The sequence below is a fragment of the Maylandia zebra genome, linkage group LG5 (assembly GCF_041146795.1).
Source record: "Maylandia zebra isolate NMK-2024a linkage group LG5, Mzebra_GT3a, whole genome shotgun sequence".
Classification (NCBI taxonomy): Eukaryota; Metazoa; Chordata; class Actinopteri; order Cichliformes; family Cichlidae; genus Maylandia; species Maylandia zebra.
Genome location: NC_135171.1, coordinates 39,382,263 through 39,405,960, shown reverse-complemented (window position 1 = coordinate 39,405,960; position 23,698 = coordinate 39,382,263). Strand labels below are relative to the sequence as shown.

The 23,698-nt window shown below is 38.1% G+C and overlaps 1 protein-coding gene and 1 long non-coding RNA gene across 2 annotated transcripts; both read left to right on the top strand.

The window, feature by feature from the left end:
- The first annotated feature begins 3,556 nt into the window (after positions 1 to 3,556).
- Positions 3,557 to 9,843, top strand: LOC101471203 (uncharacterized). The gene is made up of 8 exons (XM_076884338.1): positions 3,557 to 3,653; positions 4,225 to 4,416; positions 4,755 to 5,054; positions 6,279 to 6,569; positions 7,664 to 7,756; positions 7,900 to 7,980; positions 8,195 to 8,250; positions 8,939 to 9,843. The coding sequence occupies exons 1-8, from the start codon at positions 3,587 to 3,589 to the stop codon at positions 9,230 to 9,232; spliced, it is 1,374 nt and encodes a 457-aa protein (XP_076740453.1). The 5' UTR covers positions 3,557 to 3,586; the 3' UTR covers positions 9,233 to 9,843.
- Positions 9,844 to 19,216: 9,373 nt separating this feature from the next.
- Positions 19,217 to 20,959, top strand: LOC101483305 (uncharacterized). The gene is made up of 3 exons (XR_191383.2): positions 19,217 to 19,288; positions 19,428 to 19,459; positions 20,521 to 20,959. It is a non-coding gene; the product is annotated as an uncharacterized LOC101483305 (long non-coding RNA).
- Positions 20,960 to 23,698: the final 2,739 nt, after the last annotated feature.

Genomic DNA, 23,698 nt, shown 5'->3' with positions numbered 1-23,698 from the left:
TATATATATATATATATATATATATATATATATATATATAATATATATATATATATATATTTATATATATATATATATATATAAATATATATATATATATATATATATATATATATATATATATATATATATATATTTTTTTTTTTTTTTTTTTTTTTATTTATTTATTTTTTTTTTATTATTATTATTATTTTTTTTTCAATTGACAATTTCTACTCCCTGTCGTTGCAATGCCACTGCGGCACTGAGAAGGGTTAAGTCCTGACTGCTCCTCTATTTACTGCTTGCTTTCTAGCTATTAAAATTTGATGATCTGGGAAATTTCAAACCTTTTCTTGATGCATCCAAAATCTATAAGAACTTTTCAGCTGTACAGATCTAGGGCAGTGAGCTGGGTGGGAATGAATGTGATTATTTTGCCAGATCCTATGTTATTTACGTTTATATTTTTTTTCCTTTATTTCACTTTTGTAATCCTTCTCTTCTCTATTTGTTTATATGTATGAAGGAAATATTCTTAATAAAAAAGCCATTGTTTAAAATGATGATCTGAAAAATGTAAGATGTAAAAAATATGCAAAAAAACATTAAAAGAATAGAAAAAAAATCAGAAAGATGGCAGAATACTTGTTCACAGCACTATATTAAAAAAAATGCAAGCCTATTATAGGCCAAAAAAGGGAAGACATGGTGTGTTTGCCACCCACAGTTACCTGGACAAGCAAGGACAGAGCAGGAATCTGCCCCCCACTGTTGATCCAAACCAGCAAATCTACTTAAAGATAATAGGCTACGTTCACACTGTCTTAATGCTCAATTCCGATTTTTTGATCAAATCCGATTTTTTTGTCTGCTCGTTCACACTACAAATAAAATGCGACAGCAAACGTGCTCTAGTGTGAACGCTCAAAGCGGCCGCATGCGCAAAAGAAGACGTCACACACAACGCGCTCTGGTTAGACCCAGAGCAAACAATATTGTTTGACTGATGGCCTTAATATAAAGACTTCGGACTTTACGTTTCCCAATTTTTACTTTAAGTTATTTTGTTATTTACATAATAATGTAAATAACCTAATAATGATCCTTATTCCTGTTTTAGAGGAGCGCTGCTTCAAAGGATAGCTGCAGATTTCTGTCAGAATCTGCAGATTATACAGTACAAAGAAAATGTTCACGTTGTCTTCCCAACAGTTTCACTGACATCTACACTGGATGTCCAGGAAGCGTTCGCGGTGTCTTCTCCGGGGCTGATAATTAGCGTCTGTCTTGTGTCAGTGACGTAAAAGACGGATTTAATGCGACATGACCGTCAAACAGCAGTCGCTTCCTAAAACATCGGATATGTATCGTGATGCGCTTTCGCCTGCAGTGTGAACGTAGCCTTAGTGTCATGGTTGGCTGTGTGGCAGGCAGGCAGGAAAAAAGGACCCAAACTTGACACTGAGAGAGACATGAAGAATATGACACAAAACAGAGAAGACAGTGACTTAAACTGAAGGCCAGAACACCAAATAAAGTAGAGAACAAAACTAAGAATAACCCTTAATACCAAATCAAACCAGCACAACTCAAAAACCCAAACAAATCATATATTTAGAAAAACAGAAAAAGCTGGGTCACAATGACCCAGAACCGTGACAATTAGAGCTGCACCAGGAACCTTTTTATGCTATTTTTAAAATTATTATTCATTTGTTACTTCCCAAATGTGCACTTTTACTTGCCTGTTCGCAGCTTTTTTTTTTTTTTACCTTTGTTTCTGTTTTTTGTGTATGGTCGCCATGACGTCAGGTTCAGTCGATGCTACTTTCAGCTGCTCCTTTGTTACAAAGGGTTTCCAAAGTACATTGCCATTTTTTTTATCCCCATCCTGACACAACCCCCATGGGATGTGTTTCCTCCCAGGATGAAACCATTCATGTTTTTAAGCAATTCTTCTTCATCATCATATTAATGATTGTACCTTTTTATTTTGTTCTTTTCTTTCTCAGTTACAGTTTGTATTGTAGTTGATTTGGAAAATTTAAAAAAGCTTCTGATGATGCTATTAAAAAAGTTTTGCATTTGCATCTCGTGTGGTCTTCTCGGTTTATTACAAACTGTATGTGTTTAAAGACTAAAAAACAATATTTAGTGCTTGCACCAATGCATCTGAATACATCAAGACTTAACATACAATACAACATATTTACAGAGGATGGTGCTGTCAGACTGAAATCTATAAACAACAATTTTAGTTTAATTGTTGTTTAAGATTTATAAATACAGTAGGACACCATGACCCTGCTTGTCCTGAAAAACACATTTTTTGTAATAAAAACTCTCTCCACGTCTGCTGTCGTCCCTGGTTTTTAGTTCTTTGGAGCTTTGCATTCTTGCTTATTATTAGATGTTTTCTCTTTGTTTACTTTGGGCTTTATTTTCTTATTTATTTAATTAAATTCATGTTTCATGTTTTCCAATGTCATTAATGGTTATTTGTTAAAACTTCTTCACATTCTGCGTTTGGCTTCTTACCCTGTCTCACTGTCTGAACGTGCCCACCTGTGTCTCCTTCCCCCAGCTGCTGTAAAACCTGTGACGCTTAATCAGACTGCATCAGCCTTATCAAATATGCCAATCCTGCACTTGGTTCCTTAATTTTATAAACAATGAACGTATAGTATAGTTATGATGGAATGGTGCAAGGACCCATACAGAAGTCTGCTGGTTTTGGCGTAGCACCTGCCAGAGCAGAGGAGTTGGACAGAACCTGGTGTGAGGGCTCTGCGATGATTTTGCCTGCCTGTTTCCTGACTGGATTTGAATTGAGGGCAAGTCTGCTTCAATAATTTCTTTCTATAGAGCTCACTGTCCTGTTTTATGGCTGATCCAAATTATGCAGTGATGGACGAGCAGACTGGATTATTGCAGTATATTTTACTAGGACACTGTGGATCCCAGAAACCTGAAGGTTTCCACAGCAGACAGTGCTGTTAAGTAACTTCATGGGGGACAACGGCTCCTCCTGTCATCTCTCTTCGAGTTCTGAGCATAATCATCTCTAACTGCACCACAAGGCCAGCTGTTCAACCCACGACTGTATGCAAACTCATTGCTAATGAGTCAGATAACTGTCATGTCACGGCTGCAAACTGAACTGCAGTCGTTTGTGTAGAGGGAGAAGAGCAGACGAGAGGTCACACCCCTGAAAGGGGAAGTGCTGATTAACACCAGCCACACCTGCTGCTTCCTGTCTGTTAGAATAATGTGCGTTGTCTTCATGTCTTCACATTTTTAACTTTTTTGTGATCTCGCTCTAGCTGTGTGTGTCTTTGCCTGCCACACACAGCGTATCATGACATAAAACTACAGCACTCAAGCAGTTTGTCTTTCATGCAGTCTGGTCAACAGTAGCAGGTGAGGAGTAATCAGGAGTTCGTGGAGAGTGTTAGGTTGAGGCAGAAACACGGCAAGGAAGAGGAAGATGGGGGCAGGGTTACTTTTAGTTTGCCCAAAATATAAACTGAGGAAACACGGCTGTGCACACAACCACATCACCCCAGACATGAAAAGAAGAACTCAGAGTTTCAATTTCTTAAAGATGACTTCAGCATTCAGGACCAACAACATGAAAAGCAGTTTCCTGCTCATTATGTTCCTGCTGACAGGTAAAAACTATAACTATGGCTTTATTACTGATATTAGAGACAGAGAGATCTGTTACTGCATCTTAAGCAAGTAGCTTGGATCAGTACATCCTGTCAGCTCGTATGGCTACAGCTCTCTTTGAATATCTTGAACATGAGCTTAACAGACTCACTGCTCCACTTTTTTAACCACGGCACATTTTTCAACTTAACAAACATAAGCTATAACCAGATAATACGTTATGATTTTCTGCACTTTATTGTAATGCAGGAGTGAAAGTAAAATTAAAAGTGAGTGACGCTCCTGGAGGTTTGAATTATCCAGCTAATTAAAAATATGCAATAAAAGTCACAGCAGACATGTTTTGGCCTCATCACAATTATAGAAAAAGATGGAATAAGTCCAAATACAGTTGCCAAAGTTCAGATTTATTGTTTTTATTATTGATATATGATAATATCAAATAATATGGTATTAATTAATCTTATTGATGTACTAATGCAGACAGACTGTGTTAGAACGTTTCTTTAGAGTTTTGTTTGAACCTGATTTATTTTAAGTGACTGAGGTGAAGTAAATATTTGTCCTCAGCCTGTGAGATGTCACAACAGAATGAATGCAGAACATGGGTTGAAGTCACCTGCAAGACACTAAAAACTAATGAAACACATTATGTAAAGTATGAAAGCAACCAAATCCCAAAGGTGGTCTTCAGGGAACTTAAAAGTGAGGAATCCTGTAAGAAAATGTGCAAAAATTCATCTGGCAAAGAGAAACCATCTGGTAAGAATTTCATTTTTGAAAATCCAGTCATCTTATATCTAAAGTTTTGCTTATTTTAATTTAAAAATGTCAAATGTAAGAAACACACAAAATTAGTTTAGTTTTACTTTTTTTCTCCAGCCTGAAAGCAAAAGTCTGACAAGTCTAATTACTAAATGATTTTCTCCTCCAAGTCTTCATTTTTAATAAGATAAAGTTGCATTTAACAGTAAAAGGCAAATTTAATGAAAATTAAATAATTTACAACTTCAAATACAATAATTTGGATAATTCATATGACATACACCTTAATGTATTTCATTTGATTATTTGCTCAATCTACCTTTTTTCCTTTGTAGTGAAAAGCGTATGCCTGAAGCAATTTAATCAAATTGCATACAGAACAACTAAAACCACGATCAAATGTGATTATGAAGGAGACAACAAACCATTTTTTTTCTGCAAAGAGAAGAACTCTGTCTGTGAGAACATGGTAGAATCTCCTCAACAGTCAAACAGCAGATTCACTTTCACAAAGACAAACAGAAACTTCAGCCTGTCCATCAGTAACGTGTCCTCACAGGATGAAGGTGTCTACTGGTGTGGAGTGAAATTTAAAAAAGAGGTCGCGCTCCAAAAAATACAACTGAATGTGGAACGTGAGTAACTCTCATAATGTCTTCCAGTTGTTCAAGGTTCAAGGTTCTTTATTTGTCACATGCATAGTTATACAAGTATAACACAGTGAAATGCAGCCTGACACGCTCCTCGACATGTGCAAAAATGTGTGTGGGGGGGGGAAGAACATTATATATATATATATATATACATACATATAGTATATACACTGGGTGAATGTGCAGTAGTAGCAGCAAGCAGGTGAATTCTGTACATTAATATGAATAGACATCTGACTATTTTACAGGATAGACAATAAACATATTTAAAATTAAAGGAATTGAAATGTACATTGTGCCTTGGTTTAGTGTCTGGAAGAGTCCTGTCTCAGTCAATTATAGAAGATGTGAGAGGGCGGGTGTGTGTGTTTAGGGCACGGATGGCTTGGGGATAGAAGCTCCTCTTGAGTCTCTCTGTCCTTGCCCGGAAGATGCGGAACCTTCTACCAGATTGCAGAAGTTGGAACAGTTTGTTGCCAGGATGGGACGGGTCCTTCAGTATCTGCGCTGCTCTAGTCCGGCATCTCCTGGTGTAGGTGTCCTGAAGCGGGGGGAGAGCAATCCTGCAGCAGCGTTCTGCTGTACGGATCACTCTCTGGAGAGCTTTTTGGTCCTTCACACAGCTGTTCCCGAACCACGATGTCATGTTCTGTGTGAGGATGCTCTCCACAGCGCCTGTATAGAAAATCCTGAGGATCTTTGGAGAGACCCTGAACTTCCTCAGTTGTCGTACGTGATACAGGCGCTGCCTAGCCTTTTTGGTCTGGACCTGAATGTGGGCAGCCCATGTCAGGTCTGAGGAGATGTGGACACCGAGATACTTGAAGGACTGCACCCTCTCCACTGGAGCTCCATTGATGATAATGGGCTTGTAGTCTCTGTGCTGACTCCTTCTGAAGTCCACCACCAGCTCCTTGGTCTTGCCGACGTTCAGCTGGAGGTGGTTGTCCTGGCAACATGATGCCAGATTCTTCACTTCATCCATGTAGGCCGCCTCATCGTTGTTGGAGATGGCACCCAACACCACTGTGTCGTCAGCAAACTTCACAATGGTGTTGGAGCCATGGGTGGCCACACAGTCTGAAGTGTAGAGGGAGTAGAGCAGTGGCGAGAGGACACATCCCTCTCAGTTGCAGTTTCTATTTTATATTAAGGCATGCCTAAATACAGTGTTTTCAAGTACTTGCTTTCTTCTGTTTTCTACAGATATTACTAATTTCACAAGATCACCAACTGCTGGTCAGAACTTCACATACTGGTGTAAATGCAAAGAGAAGGTCTCAAAATCAATCTGTAAGGGAGACGATCCATCTATATGTCAAACTCTAGTAACGACCAATGAGCCTGATAAGAACAAGAAGATTTCCATAAATGATAAAGACAAGACAAATATTACTGTTACAATAAGAAATGTAACAGCAGATGACAGCGGGACATACTGGTGTCGAGCGAAAAACGACAACCAACAAATCTGCAACAGACTGATCCTGACTGTAGGTGAGTCACGCTGTTTTATTCTGTGGGTGTTATCTGACATGTTCACAATGTACAGGATATTACAGAGCAGTAATAATTCACATAAACTTTATCTATAATAACAACATACGTTTGTCCTGTTAAATTTCAGCCAATAAAAAGTCTTCGAAAGTGAAGACTTCTGATATCTGATAATAAAAACTCAATAAACCCTTTAATTTTATGTAAAGAAGCAAACCAGGAAAACGTTACATGAGAGGAAGTGGTTTGATACAGAAAGAGCTTTAAGACAGTAACGTGGGCGTGTTCAGCTGATAACCTTTTGTGTCATTAAGGACTGAGATTGTACAACTAAAATGATTTAACATTAACTTTAAAATAACTACACAGAATCTTAAATCTGTGTGCTTCCACAACTTTCAGTCTGCTCTGATTGCAGACCTGTGAGACCTGCAGTGAGTCCTGTATATGCTGCGAAAGAATCAGTTTAACTGGCTCTGTATGGTTTCATCAGCCACTTTTAGAAGTCAGTCCCATTACTCTAAAACAGACTACCAAGCATACAGAGTACCTACAGCAATGCTGCTGCATTTGTTTTCATTTCCTGCTCCTCCCTTTGAGTTGTGATGTCTGAAAATTATCAACCAAAGCTAAAAATCTGCGGTTCCAGCTTCGAGATCAGGGCTTAAAGGAAAGATAGACATTTACACAAGTGTGAAGAATCATTATCAACGGTTCTAAGTGTCCCAATGAGCTATGAAAGTGTGATGTCAAGCTATGAACATTAGCAGGATCCTAAATTCAAATAAATGCAGCATTAATCGGGTTTTTTCATGCAGTTAATTTCTGCTGCATTAATTGTGTGTTTTTGTCTCTGTGACAATAAACCATAGGTAAAAGTTGGATCAGGTCAATTTTAGAAACTACTGACACAAATTTGGGATTAAAATGTATTATTAAGGTCCTTGTTTTAACAGAAGGATCAAAAAAGAAGAAAATAAACTTTTTAAACTGACACATTTTGTCTTATTTATCAAATTAATTAAAATAAAAATCAATAAAAATTTCAAACATTTTCATAATTACAACTTCCTTGACCTTCATTTTTCTTTCAGGATCACCAACAACATCCACGTCTACCATTTCATCAACTACAGCGACGACTACAGCAATGACTACAGCTGCAGCTGCAGCTGCTGGGAGACGTGGTGAGAGAGGACTTTTAGTTTGTTTTAGTTTTTACTTTTTCATTTAAGTAAAATTCACTTTAAATTCCTCAGCATAGAAATGTGTGCGTCACAAACGTTTTCTTTTTAACTGATGCTGAATATGTTTCCGTTTTATTTGTGAGGCGTCTCTGAGGCCATCATTTCTGTGATCGTCTGTGTGGCTGTGCTGCTTTTTGTGATACTGATGATCCTAATCTATAAACGTAAGTTACTGTTTGTTTGCACATTACTAGATATGCTAATTTGTACCCACAAACCACATTCATGTACTTCCTTATCTCACACCGTCTAAAAACACAGCAGCAAAAGTATCCTGACATTACTTCATTAAAGCTGATAATCTTTGTAAATGTCCACTTAAATCCAAAACATAAACTGCTCATTTATGTTTTGCTGTCTTTGTTTTCTGTTTAACAGGATTTTCACGTTCAAAAAACACAGGAAATGGTGCAGCAGCATGCCGTACCAAAGAGGTTTGTGTGGAAATGTTGTTTTTTTTTACTGTGCAACACTTCTGCAGCAAACAGGATCAAAACCTCGTTTTCTTCCCAGTGTGTTCATCCGAAGTTCACCGTGCACAGGATCTCTTTTCTTTATCTGGCTTCACTTTCCCAGTCTAGGTGTCAGCATGTTCACATGAAGGAGGCGCTGTTGGCAGCATGTCACTGATCAGGAACAGTTTTAATCTCGTTCATTCATCTGCAATCACAGCTCATGGTCATTAGTTTTTAGTTTGCTGTCTTACCTTAGACATAACCAACTCAGCATAGCCAGTGTTGGGAAGGTTACTTTTAAAATGTATTCCACTACAGATTACAGAATACATGTCCCGAAATCTACAGTGGGATGCAAAAGTTTGGGCAACCTTGTTAATAGTCATTGTTTTCCTGTATAAATCGATGGTTGTTACAATAACAAATGTCAGTTAATTATATCATATAGGAGACACACAACGTGATATTTGAGAAGTGAAATGAAGTTTATGGATTTAAAGAAAGCAAAGACTTCACCATAAACAGACATGTAAATGTTATTTCCACACACAACAGTTGTGTAGTCAGAGTTCTCTCACATGACCAAAAATAATGATCATATTACTTCAGTAAAGAAATCAAATACACTGCTTTAAAAAAATAATAATTTCTCATTCTTCCCGTGAAGGACTGTACCTATGAGGAGATACAGGAGCGCCTCCAGCTGCCAGACTCAGAATATGCAACAAACACAATTTATGCCACCGTCAGCTCTCCAAACCCTGTGCCCTCAACACATTATGCTACCATTAACTTTCAAAACTCCGATAAAGCTGCTGCTGAGACAGTCAGACTCGGCTACTCTGCCTGTGAATATTCTACTGTGAAGTTTCCCAAATGTCGAACTGACTCGAGTGACACCCAACTGTACCCGCCGACCGAGGAGCCGCTCTACTCAACAGTCAACAAGCTAAGAAAATGAGATCATTTATTTAAAGAATATAACAGATTTATGAATAAAAATAATGTATTTAGTGTTTGAGTCACAGTGATTTTGTGATGGTGTTTTGGTGCTGATCTGTTCTGAGATCTTAGATTTTATTTCCCTGTGAAGATAATTATTAAAGCCTATCAGGAAGATACGGACCTGCCTCTTTCACAGGAGGAGAAGCCAACAAAGAGGTCAAGTGCTTTTGTACCACACTGTGGTACGATACACAACATCCACACTTAGAGCCACTGACTTTAACCACAAGGAATGTGAAAGTATCCTAAGCATCTGGATTGAATAATAATATATCAAAAGAATTAGCTGTTATTTATAACTTAACTCTCTACAGCACAGCATTGCTGCTGGGCAACAACATGCCCAGTACATGTGAAATGAACTGAGCCAACCAATCAGAGTGTTGGAAAAAGTATCAAATTTCAGTCCTATAAGATGTTCGAGTCACTGTCGAGCAGTATTAGTACGGTGGGGCATCCTGTTCTGACACATGGTCACAGGACCAGATGATGTGTGAAGCTGCCATTGTAAGTGTAATTAAAATGACAAACTGTAAATAAAAGAGTACATGTGAGTGTAAGAAGATATAGAGGGTTTTTTTCAGGTTTCATGCTGTGTTTTCATTTTGAATGTTAAAAAAAATGTTTTTTCCTTCTTTCCGTTGCCCTTGTGTGATAAAGGGAACTTTTTAAGGGAGCCATATGTAATACACACACACACACACACAGATATATATATATGCATGTATGTATATACCACTCCTATGTTCTTTGTCCCACTTCAGTCTAAGATCGTCTGTAACCATGTAACCAAAACTATGAATTGTAATTTTAAATGGTTTAAAAGTATAGAATAGCATATGTAGGCAAGTATATTTCTCCTTTTGTTATCAAGAAGCAAAGACAGAAAGGGGAAAAAAAGAACAAACAGGGCAGGGTTTGGTGGTTGAATCATCCGTCCCCACCAATGCCAAAACCAAATCTACGCCCTTGGACTATAAAAGTCAAAGTGAATTGAATCAAGAGTAAAGATGAGGATTCCTGTGTGCACAGAAACAAAAAAGTGATGTGTCTGAAGTGCAATGTGCACCTCTGTTTTACAGCACAGAACTCTCTCTTCAACACTTTCTATTGTTTTTATTGCTTTCAGTTGCGTTATGATCTATGAGTTATGTTATATATAGTTATATATACTGTTGTTGCACAATGTTTCCTCTAAGCAATGAAAAATATCTTGAAGAGGTTGTCTGGAATACATTTTTTGTATCAGTCAGTAAATGATGTTAAATCATTTCCAGCATGTACCACGAAAATGTGTGCAGTAGTAGTTAAACAGTTTGCTTGACTTCAATATTTTCATGCTTAAATATATCCACGGTGCTGTGTGTATCGGACATATTGTTTACATCAGTGTTTTTGCTTTGTAAGAGATAATTTACCCCTGCTGTACATAGAAACCGCCTGGAAGCTGTCCGTCTGTCTACGGTGCAGTTTTATGAGTTATAATGTGACCAGTTTTAATCGGGGGGATAATTTATCATGTTTATTCAACAACTGTTTGTCAGTTTTATATTTGTCATACATTTCATTAAGAAAACACGAACTGCACGAGTATTCTGTCTGTGATATTAGAATCAATTTGTCAGTTTGTTACTATTCTCCTTTTAATGAGGTTTTTAATGAGCAGCAGATACAGTAGATGGCAGCATTGAGCTCTTGGTTGCCTCAGAAAACACAACCTAAAAATCTGTGGCAAAACAGAAAAACAAGCAATTCCATAAAGCAGGTTTTAGAGATCCCAGCAATGAAATCAACATTAGAGTCTAACAGGAGGTCAAAGGGGAGACAAGACTATATACACTTCAAAAAAAAAAGAGATTGCTTGGAAGAACTGAACATTGTTTATTGAGACAAAATAATTAATGTATTTGGTGATTTGACTTATTTCAGACACAACAGAATGCAGAAGGGCAAAACTACTGGTTCATAACTAAACAAGGCAGAGGACACCAAGAGGGGGAAACACTGAGTAGCGAAAGACCGCGTGGGGCCTGAAAACGATGTGCAGGGAGTTCGCTGTTCCCTACAGCTCTAGTGACCCTCGAGCTCCCGGCTAGCTATCAATGAGCACTTCGGAGCACTTTTGCAAATATGTGATATCTTGATAAACCGAGAAGATATTTGAAGTTTACACAGCTGCATTCTTGCCTGAAAATATCTTAAAAGTTTATTTTGTGACACAAAAAGAGTAATAAGAGTAATATTAAAACTTAGTAGCTGCTGCCATAAAAAATCAGAGTAGAAACTTATATTTTTTACTGTAACAACCACAAACATGTTTAATGAATCACATTTCATAACTTTAAATGCAAATATAAATGGTCAATTTTAAAATCATATGCACAAGTTTTGCAAACCACAAAGTTATTTGCAGCCATTTACCTTTTACCCTTTTTTTATAACCATTTCAAACTATTTACATAACAATCAGCTGTTCTACATTCAATAAGATGCCACACAAATTATTTGTGCCACTCCAAAAATTTATGTCCACTAAAGGAGAACATCACAGCCTGATACCTGCAGATCTATCATTCCTGTTTCTACCTGGAGACAGCAGTCGCCTCATTGTTCGGACACACAACACAAAACTATCCACAACACTACACACTAACTACACAAGACAACACATGAACTACACTGACTACTTTATTCTTCCTCAGCCAAGCAGCAGCACTCATGCGATTGTTTTGCCCTCTTAGCTCCAGGTGTTGTGCCAAAAAGAGATCCCTGCCAGAAATTGATTGCCATCCGGAGCGCGCACAGCTGCTTAAAGCTGTAGCGCCCAGATTACTTACAGCTACATCTGATATAAGGTGCCGTAAACTGATCACAATAGTAACGCGACCGCATTTTCTTGTTAGTAACGGTAACGGCGTTGTAATGATAGGAATAGTAATTAGTTAGATTACTCATTACTGAAAAAAGTAACGGCGTTATTCCCAACACGTATGCTGTGTGTGTTTTCTCAATGCTAGTTCAGAGTCTGTTCCTAGTTTTTGGTTATGCTTTCTGATTTTTTTAGTGTTGAAATACCTACAGCAGTAAAGTTGCCTCTCTCAGTTTTCCCCTCTTGTGTTTGGGTCCTATCCTGCCTGCTGAACATGAAAAGATGTGATGCAACACAGGTTTTAAACAGCTGTGAAAATCACTGAATTCTGTTTTTAAAAGCATATTTACAACACAAATATTTCAGAGTCATTCTAGTATAGACTGTACTGCAAAATCATGTGAGTCATATCCTGTTATTTTAAATTGATGATGCAACACTATTAAAAATATATAAAGACAGCGAAGCATGAGTCAGCTTCTTTTCCTAATTTCTATTTAGTCATCACCACCACTGTCTCCATTTCTCCCACGCCCCAGTAAAAACTGTATCAGTTAAAAACTAAATAAAGATTTCAACTAAAAAAACCCCCCAAAACAAACAAAAAAAGCCTTTACTTCATGTTACAACTCATAAAGTCATTTTCTGAACTGCTATTCCTGTTTTGTGGACTTCCTGTTAATTTAAACTCAAACCACATCTAGTTTACTGACGCAAAGTAATGAGATATGAAGGTGGGAGGAGTTCTTTTTAAAAGTAAAACAGGGTGAGGACAGACAGAAATTCACTAACATCAGTCGAGCTCAGGAGACAATCAAGATTTGAAGATGAGCATCCAAAAACAACAGATGAAGTTGCTGCTATTCATCCTCTCACTGATGGCAGGTAAAAGGTTTCTACCACATCATATCTGGTATTACATGCTAGTCGCTGCTATACTGTTATGACATCATGTTATGGAAACATTTATTACAACATACATTTTTGCCTCCAGTACAGTTTTCTATATAGTCAGTACAGTTTCAGTGATGTGCTTCTGTACTGTGTTTATAACTGATAACTATATGAGTTTACAGAAGCATGCGTTCATGCAGACAGATTAAAATACTGAGAGAATAAAATCCCTCTCAGTAAAGAGACAGTTCAGTTGTTTTTATGTGTTAGACAATAAAACTTTTATTATTGTGCTTTTTTTCGGAAATATAAAACAGTAACTGTGAATCTTCAAAGCAAATTTTCAGTATCATAAATTAATTTATTAAATCATTTTGCAGAGAATAGTCTAAGAAGCTTAGAAAGAAAAGCGTCTGGAGTTTGACCCACACTCATTTTCACACCTTGGCTCACGTGATTAGGTAGAGGATCAATAAGGTGTCCATGACCTTCTTGCGGACACTCCCATAGGGCTTAAAATCTGGGACTCCACCATTTGCTCTTAGAACTCAATTCAATTCAATTCAAATTTATTTATACCAAATCACAACAACAATCGCCTCAAATATATATTTATATTGTACAGTATATCCTATAATAATAGATACAGAGAAAAACCCAACAATCATATGACCCCCTATGAGCAAGCACTTTGGCGACAGTGGGAAGGAAAAACTTCCTTTTAACAGGAAGAAACCTCCGGCAGAACCAGGCTCAGGGAGGGGCGGGGCCATCTGCTGTGACCGGCTGGAGTGAGAGAAGGAAGACAGGATAAAGACATTCTGTGGAAGAGAGACAGAGGTTAATAACAGATATGATTCAATGCAGAGAGGTCTGTTAACACACAGTGAGTGAGAAAGGTGACTGGAAAGGAAAAACTCAATGCATCATGGGAATCCCCCAGCAGCCTATGTCTATTGCAGCATAACTAAGGGAGGATTCAGGGTCACCTGGTCCAGCCCTAACTATATGCTTTAGCAAAAAGGAAAGTTTGAAGCCTAATCTTAAAAGTAGAGATAGTGTCTGTCTCCAGAATCCAAACTGGAAGCTGGTTCCACAGAAGAGGGGCCTGAAAACTGAAGGCTCTGCCTCCCATTCTACTTTTAAATACTCTAGGAACAACAAGTAGGCCTGCAGAGCGAGAGCGAAGTGCTCTAATAGGGTGATATGGTACTACAAGGTCATTAAGATAAGATGGGGTCTGATTATTTAAGACCTTGTATGTGAGGAGCAGGATTTTGAATTAAATTCTGGATTTAACAGGAAGCCAATGAAGAGAAACCAAATGTTGCCATGTTGAGGCTGTCATTTTTTGCATCTACATGGATGTTGAAATCACCCACAATAATTATTTTATCTGAGCTCAGAACTAAATCAGATAAAAAGTCTGAGAAATCAGACAGAAACTCTGTGTTAGGCCCAGGTGGACGATAGATGATAACAAGTAAGACTGGTTTCTGAGTTTTACAGCTGGGGTGGACGAGGCTAAGCATCAGGCTTTCAAATGAAGCTTGGCTTAGAACTGAAGAAGCTTCTCGGATGAAACATCTTCAAGAAAAGTCCAGACGCTTTTCTTTCCAAACTCCTTATACTACAATGACCTGGATGACTGAGAACCTTGACAGACATTTTGCAATTCATTTGTTATATATCGAGCTAAAAGGCACGGCTACAACACAAAAACACAACATTTCAAAATTGTTCAGAAAGAATGAAACTGAACAAGAAGAAATAAAACACTTGTATGTTTTGTCATACACCATAATTATGCATTCATATTAATCTAACTAATTTAGATCAAACTGGCCATTTAAAACAAATGTAATAAGAGACATTAAAATAAATAACTGTGTGTGACTTTTGACATCTGACATGATGTGAATATTTGTCTTTAGGTTGTGAGCGGATGTCAGAAGCAGCACCCTGCGAAGGAGAGTGGGTTAAATTCATCTTCAATCAAAAAACAAATGGAAGATTTCAAATGGAAAAAGTTGTTAATCTTCCTCAAAAAAACCAAATAAACCCTGGCAAGTTGATCGTCAAGGAGCTTAATAATGCCGACAGCAACGGAAAACAATCCAAAGACACAGAATTTGAAGTTGGTACGAAGTTGTGGGTTTTTTGGTCCCATAAAAGAAACTTTATTTGCAATGTTAAATAAGATAAATGTAATGAAGAGTAAAATATCTGATACACACTTTACTGTGTTTTATCTTGGTTTTCTTTTTTCCCTTTAGATAAAGATGGGTGCCCCAAACCATTTAATCAAACTGCATACAGAAATAATAACACCACCATCACCTGTGATTCTCCTGATGGAAAATACAAGCCCGCTTTTTTCTGCAAAGAGGATAACTCCACTTGTCAGAACGTTTTACCAAAAAGCCCTTCTCCGCAGCCAAACTGGAGAATCATGTCAACAAACACCAGCAGCAGCATTTCCATCAGTCATGTGTCCTCACAGGATGCTGGAGTCTACTGGTGTGGAGTGAAATCAGGTGACAAAGAGTTTTCTCTTCAACAAATACATCTAGAGGTTAAAGGTGAGTAATTCACATCTTCACCCTCTTATGTTTCAATTTTATATCAGGGCATGACTAAAATACTACATGTTATAGTGCAGATGTAAATGAAGAAGTTCCATGTTACTGAAGAGCTTTACGATAAGAACACAGAAGGCAGGGACTTTACTCCCGATACTGCAAAAATGAACTTGAATTTGAATTTATTTATTTAAAAGGGACAGTGCAGTTTAACATAGTCCAAGTACAAACATGAAGCTGATGTAACGCACATAAGTTTATAGCTATTGCTAATTGTCAACAATTGTCCCTCGTTGGGCTTACAATCAAAATAGATACATTTTACAATAAAGCATACACTTTCATAAAACCAAATGACATCATAAATACAATTACAGTTAATAGACAATAAATTAAAATAATATTAAAATTAGTTAAAATGGCTACATCTCTGATTTCCTTTTAACCAAACTTTAACCTTCAATGTAAAGGATCTGATGTCTGTAATCAATTTGATTTTGGTTGGAAGTGTGTTCCACAGATGGCAACGCCTTTATGGAAAAAGCTGACTGACCAAATAGATCTTATATTAGTCCATGTTTTATCCTTTGAATCCCCTCTTGCATTTGCCATTCAATTGGGAAGGGAGACACAACAGTGTCAGAATGAGGCTCTCTGTGTTGTACGCAATGTCAATCAGTCTATTTCACTTGCTGGTTTTATCTGTAAATATATTGCAATATAATAGCTTGCAGTTGCCGTTCACCTTGCGATTACTATCTTGTCTCTGGATGTATCCATCCTATTTATACATTTAAAGACTAATTTAAGAAAACATAAATGATTAAAACTCTTAAAACTAAGTAGATTATATTTCTTTAAAATGTGACAGTGATGCCACCGAACAGAGTTTTTATCCATTATTTTTAAAGATTGGTTATATAAGGACACCACAGGCTGAATTATAGATGGTGTTGCCTGGGTCCAAACTGTCATACAATATGAAAAATGAGAGAATATCATAGAATGCATAAATAACTGAGCCTCTGAACTAGGTATATAGTGCCGAATCAACTTAAAACAATTCAGATTAGCGTTGACCGTCTTAGAAATCTTCTTTACATGCTTGTCAAATTTAAGATGTGAATCTAAAATTATTCCCAGAAACTTAAAATCTTTGACCTTTTTTATTTCTTTGTTCCTTAACTTGATTTTAAAATCATCAGATGAACTTAGTTTCCTAATAGAAAAACACATAGAAACTGTTTTTTTCTTTATTCAATACAAGATGATTATGTTCCAGCCATTGTTGGACATCATTTAGATGTGCCGATAAGGTGTCTGCTGCTTCACCAGGTGACTTAGCTGGTACGTGTATAACTGCATCATCTGCATAAAGTTGGCAGCTAGCTTTTGGACAACTGGCAGGCAAATCATTTATAAACAAACTTTCTCGTTTGGCTCTCAGCGAAGGCGGTCGCACTTTTCTCCTCTCCTCTCCCTTATCTTCCCTGCTTATGTCCTTGTCTTGTCTCGTGTTTTTTACTACTTTTCCCTGGAACATTCTCTCACAGTCTGTTCTCTAAAACCTAAAAGAGGAATTATGGATTGGATCAACTGCTCCCTAAATGCAATTGACACCCCTTTCTCAACGAGAAGTTTGGGCTCGGGTGAGCCTGAGTGCTGAAGATATCTACCTATTCGGAACCATGATAACAGGGTTCTTGCTGATCAGAGCTGGCTTGGCCCTGACTTATCGAAGAATTAAGAAAGCGGAACCGGCTGTTCAAACCCCCACAGGGCTGCCCGCTGGGATTGGAACGATGGGAAGAGGCATGAGTTTCTCAAAATGGGCTCATTGAGTGCAGCACGGATAAGATCTTGGAGAGGCTACGGCTGCTGTGAATACTCAGAATAAGATCTCTGACTGCAGACTGGATACATCTCGAAAGGGCTAGCCCAGAATAACATCTCTGGGCGCAAATTGGATGACATCTCGGGGAGGCACACTGCCGTGAGTTCTCAGAAATCGGCTCCTTGAGCACAAGAAATGACAACATCACAGAACGCAAGTATGGCGAAGCTCGCGGCTCTCCAAGGCTGCCATATCGCGCCATCGGCCCCTCTGGCCAACACCAGTAGGAGGTAGGGTAAAGTGTCTTGCCCAAGGACACAACGACCAGGACAGAGAGCCCAGGGATCGAACCAGCGCCCTTCCGGTTACAGATGCGCTTCCCAACCCCCTGAGCCACGGTCGGCCCCGTGTTTAGTTTGTTCCTTCCCATTCCATGCAGGCCACCTGGGTTGGCTGGTAGACTGTTTACTTAGCCTGGCAGGGCGAAGGACACTGTCTCAGCTGAACTATGGACACGCACACGTACACTTACACTGATAAGCACACACTCATCCCCCTCCCTTTCCAAACGCCTTTGATGCTTGATTCCTGCGGGGGAACACGGCGGGGCTGTGTGCCGCGCTGGAATGGTAGCGCTGTGCAGGGCGGCTGCTGTGTTCGCTTCGGATTACTCCTCACCCCCCACCCACCCCTGTGGCTTGTCATGTCTTTCACAATGTTGTGCTGTGGACAATTATGTGCTTTTTGTGCAGAGGAGTTTTTTTGTTTCCTGTTCTCGTGCTGTCCTACCATGGAAGCACAGCATGAGTAGAGGTCTCTTTTTTTCCCTCTTGTACTTTCCCATTGTAGTGTACATTTCAGTGTTTTTCTGTAATGCTACCGATCTCCGACTTGTATCCCCATGTGATGTCTGTGTTGTGTAAGGTCGTACAGATCATTGGGATCACAATACCCATTCTGTTTTCCAACATGGATGACTTTTCTTTATCAACCCTCACACACTGCTCTCTTTTGTGAAGATAGGACTCAAACCAATCAACTGCTTGCTTTGCAAAGTCAAATTTTATCAACTTGGAAAGAAGTATGTCGTGGCTGACAGTGTCAAAAGCCTATTTTTGGTCAAGGAACACTGCACCCACAACTTTACCATTATCCAGATTACACTTAATATTTTCAACAAAATAGCAATTTGCCATTTCTGTGGAAAATTTTGGTCTAAAACCAAACTGCATTGGATGAAGCAGTTGATTAGTCTCTAAGTAATCAATTAACTGTGCTGCCACAGCCTTCTCAAGCACATTTGAAAGAACAGAGTATGGAAACTGGACGATAATTACATATCAAGTCACGCTCCCCTCCTTTAAAGACTGGAGTAACTACAGCCCCTTTCCACTCATGCTAGAATGCTAGAAATTATAAATATGTTTGCAACAAAACATTTTTCTTTTAATAGAAACATTTGAAGATCATTTTAAAATAACTTTATTGTGACGTTAAAGGATAAAGTAAGACATGTTTTAAGTATTTTGTCGAGGTCCAGTTTATAAAAAGCTGTGAAAAAATGTTGTTTTTTTAATGTATCACTCTGAAATGTTTTCAGTGTTTTCAATATTTTTTTTTAGAGTATTTTACATTATTAATATTTTCAAACTTTATTTTTGTAAAATTCCTCAACAGAGACCTTCTGGATGGTTAAAAAACAAACCTGTGGGTTAATATTTTCTCTTTGGTCTTTCTTTTATTTTACAGATGGCTTAGAGGTTATCATCAGTGTTACTGTGTCTGTAGCTGTGCTCCTGCTGTTTCTGATAGCACTGATCCTCATCTACAAACGTAAGAATGTTCGCAGTTTCAAGATATCTTTTTTATTTCATTAAATTAATGGTCTTTGGCAATTCGTAGTTAAACCAGATTTACATTAAAACCAAACTATGAACTACTAATAAATAATTCTGCTTGGTTGCTATTTTAGGAAATGGTGCAGCAGGACGTCATGTCAAAGAGGTTCGTGATGAAATTATTTCTTTTTTTACTTTTATTTATCAAAACTGAGTTGAATTGAAAATCACAACAGCAGTCACCACAGGGCACTTTATATTAAAATAAAGCCCTACAGTAATGGAGAGAAAACCCCAACAATGAGATGGCCCCTTATAAGCAAGCGCTTTGGCGACAGTAGGAAAGACAAACTCCCTTTTAACAGGAAGAAACTTCCAGTAGAACCATGGTCAGGGAGAGGAGATCATCTGCTACAGCTGGTTGGGGGTGAGGGGAGGGAGACAGGACAAAAGACATGCTGTGGAAGAGAACTACAATGAGTAGTAATAATAAGTAATGATTCAGTGCAAAGAAGTGTATAAACACATAGTGAGTGAGAAAGCTGACTGAAGGAGAAACACTCAATGCATGATGGGAATCACCCCCACAGCCTACACCTACTGCAGCATAACTGGGAGAGGATTGAGGGTCACCTAATCCAGCCCTCATCTGGTTTCACAGAAGAGGGGCCTGACAGCTAAAGGCTCTGTCGTCTTCCTTATGAAGCAAGAACTACACAGTCGACAGACGGATGTTAAAGTTGTTTCTTAATGTTTGTGACATTTCTGCAGGTTTATTGTAAATTCTTATTTATTACATGGTGAACTTTGCTTACTTGGACTTTCCAAGTCATCATGTTACACTATAATCCTATAATTGCTGTGCTGTTAGGTCAGTGGAATAGGTTGTAGTGGAAAAAGGTTGTGAGATTCAGTCTCCCCAGTGATTTAGCTTTCAATAATCTCTCACTCTTCTTGTAACTGTTTGTTTTATTTTTTCATTATAAACATAATATAAAGACGTGAGTCTAGACAACAATGTAAACTCTCCAATGTCTGCAAAACGTCAATTTTGGAATCATTTCAGACTTCACGACAAGACAAAAAAATGTCAGCTGATGGTTATTCAAGGCTGAATAGTAGAAAAAAATTGTAAAAAAAAAAGCATATTTTTTGTTTCTGGCAACATAGGAACAATTTTTATGGATAGTGTTTAGACATAAACTCATTTTCTGCTTATTGTTGAAGGACTGTATCTGTGACGAGAGACAGGAGAACCTCCAGAACCCAGAAAATGCAGTGAACTCGATTTCCATCAGTGCCAATAATCCCATAAACCACACTGCCTCGCCACATTACGCTGCCATCAACTTTCAAGTGAGGTCTGAAAAAGCTGGCAGTGTGATACTCCAACCCAGCTCCTCTGCCTGTGAGTATTCTGCTGTGAAGTTCAGCAAGTGTCCAGACGACCTGACCGTGACCGAACCACACAGACTGGTGAAGTAGATCCTCCACTTATCAGGCAAAATGAAAATGAAAAAAAGATCAGCTCTGTGAGGAACATGTTTGTTGTAAAATTGTTAAAAATTAGCAAGGAATCATGTGATTACTTTTGGGTTTCGGGATTTAAACCAAGCTATTTAGATGAAAGTCTCACATTTTTGTGACAGTATTCGTCTGTTCGGGGGTCTTAGACTTCTGCCAGATTATCTACCGGTTCACATCAGCAGTGAAATGCATTGTGTCTCAATGGACCTGAGATAATGTGTTATACCATGCTGTGGTATCATGCACAGAGTTGAACACAGTTCATTCAGCCCAATGCAGAGTTTAAACCAGTTCAGAGCACAGTTAGTGGAGGTGAATTTAAGCTGATACTAAAATGGAAATGAGGCACACGGGGAAATTTCGTCAAATTAAAGTCTGCTCTTCAATCACATCTTAATTGTTGTTATATTTACAGTTGAATGTGATGGTTTACAGAGACAAAAGTACAAAAAACGTGATGCACAAATACTTACGAAGCTAACTGTGTCACCACATGGACAGGTCGATCCACCGTTCTCTACCAGTCAGAATAGTGGGCGGTTACTCAGGGAGTGAACTGGTCAGCAGTCCCACATAACATGAAAACAATCAAAAGTGATGTTGTGAGTTTGACACACAAACCAGCTTTTCACGATTGAGATCATCAGCAGTTGCACCAGTTTGTTTTTACAGTGCTGTTAATGATGTAAAGTTGGGAAATAAATACAGACTGTGGGGGATGTGTCATTATTATCTTTTTGTCATCAATTGCATCATGTCTCTGTGGAAGTCAGAGTTTCAGGCTGCATGTGAGAACGGTGTAGACTCAACTGATTCTCCTCGCAATAAAAGAATTTTCTATGAAAGTACTAAACGTCTATTTCTGTCACACTGTGCCACACACTTCCTGTTATTTATACTTAAACCACTTATTTCCTCTGTATCAACAAGAAGCAATAAGGTTGGTGAAAATAAACTTAAAAGGGAAGGACAGAGAGAGATGAGGGAACAAAGTTTTAGGTCAGAGAAGAGAAACAATCAAGAAACAACACTGGACGCCAAACACCCGAGAGACAAACAGCCAAAGGCAAACTAGTCTGACCGACCATTCTAAGTACTAAGACACATTTTAACCATAAATGTAGACAACAATTAGTTTCGTATACTTGATGATATATAGTTTGTTGTGAGGAGGCAGTGCTAACCACTGTGACCACACTCTGACACACACTTGTACATCCACACTCAAGATGAAATCTCAAACCAAATAAGGGAAACGATCAAACCTGGTGATGGTTTTTAGTCTTTACTTTCAAATTTTCTCCCCTGGTGCAGAAATATTGGAGAAAACTGTTAATGTGCTTGATTTGTCTGTAAGAGTTAATATGCGAGATTAGTGTCATCCTGGTTTGACAAACAGCAGATCGAGTTGTGTTTATTTCTTCCAGCTGTTTGTGTGTATTAAATGTGATTCATAATTCAGTTCTTGAATTTTAATGAATTGGCTTTGATAATGAACACAAAGAGAGGGTCAGACAGATGGTACAACATGAATACTTTTGTGAGACAAGTGAGCTGTTCCGCACAAAGTCACTAAACAAAGATTGTAAACAGATATAAACGCACACTTTCTATCATTTTTGTGTCTTGAAAGTGTACAAATGTTCTGTCTTTACTTTCAAAGGTTGTGTGTTTGGTCATGGGACTGCTTATATGTGCTTCTTTTAAAACCACAGCTATTTTAATCACCACCACCATCTTTTTCTACTCCATCACTTCCTCATTCTCAAATCACACCCTCAAATATTTGAGTTATGAGTTAACCACAGCAAACATTTCTGGCACAACTTCACCTACTTTCAAGGTTTGAACCAGCTGACATATACCGGGTTAGTATTGGTTAATTGGTTAAGTCACGCCCAAGTAAATACTGGACTAAGTCATTAATGATGAAGACGGGGTGAGGAGACATAATCCACACCTGTCTTAAAATACATGCATGAAATACATAAAAGGAATATTACAAATATACAAAAAATGATAACAAAGAAAAACATTTAATTCAAAAAAGAAGTCAGTGCAGCAGTTAGATTTAAAAACAAGAGGACATCATCACATGGATAAACATTTGTGGAAAGGTCCTCATTTATGTCTCTCAAATTCAGACTTAAAACGAGACATCTAGAATGTTACTCCCTCTTTTACTGAAAAAATAAATAGAAATAGATAAATAGACAAACATTACCCGTGTGAGAATGATTGACAGAGCAAAGTAACTGGTAAAAAAGAATATAAAAAGGGTACAGTTCACAAAAACTCATTGATAGAAAAATTCTCATTCATACCTCTAGGGTGCAGACTCGTAAAACTGAATATCCAAAATGATTCTCTATTAAAATTAATATTACCACCTCATTGGTTTAGTTTAATGGCTAGATCATTAGATCATTCGTCTTTGAGGAAGTTGAGTCATGATTTAACCTCATATAACTCTGAACGAGGTGGGACTATTTCGACCAAATGATATTATCTCATGTTAGTTTACAGTGACAGGATATTTGTAGAATGTGACAATCAAATATGTGATTGAAAAGAGCTACAAGTGATTGCATAAGGGAATGTTTTCATTGAGCATGCAGACATTACTCCCTCTGTGATTACATTTGACTAATGACATCAGCACTGCTTGATGTGCTGGAGGATATTAATGAGCTTTAGTTGACAAAATGACAACAAGGAACACTGAGCCGCCATCTTAAATAGCGGCTCGGGCAATCAGACAGATCAACGGCAGGTGGTTGATGAGGCCAGGTGCCTGGGCCACGGGCGGGAGGTGAGAACTGCCAAGATGAGCTCGGGCCAGGCAGACAGAAGAGAGGGAGAGACAGCAACACAAACA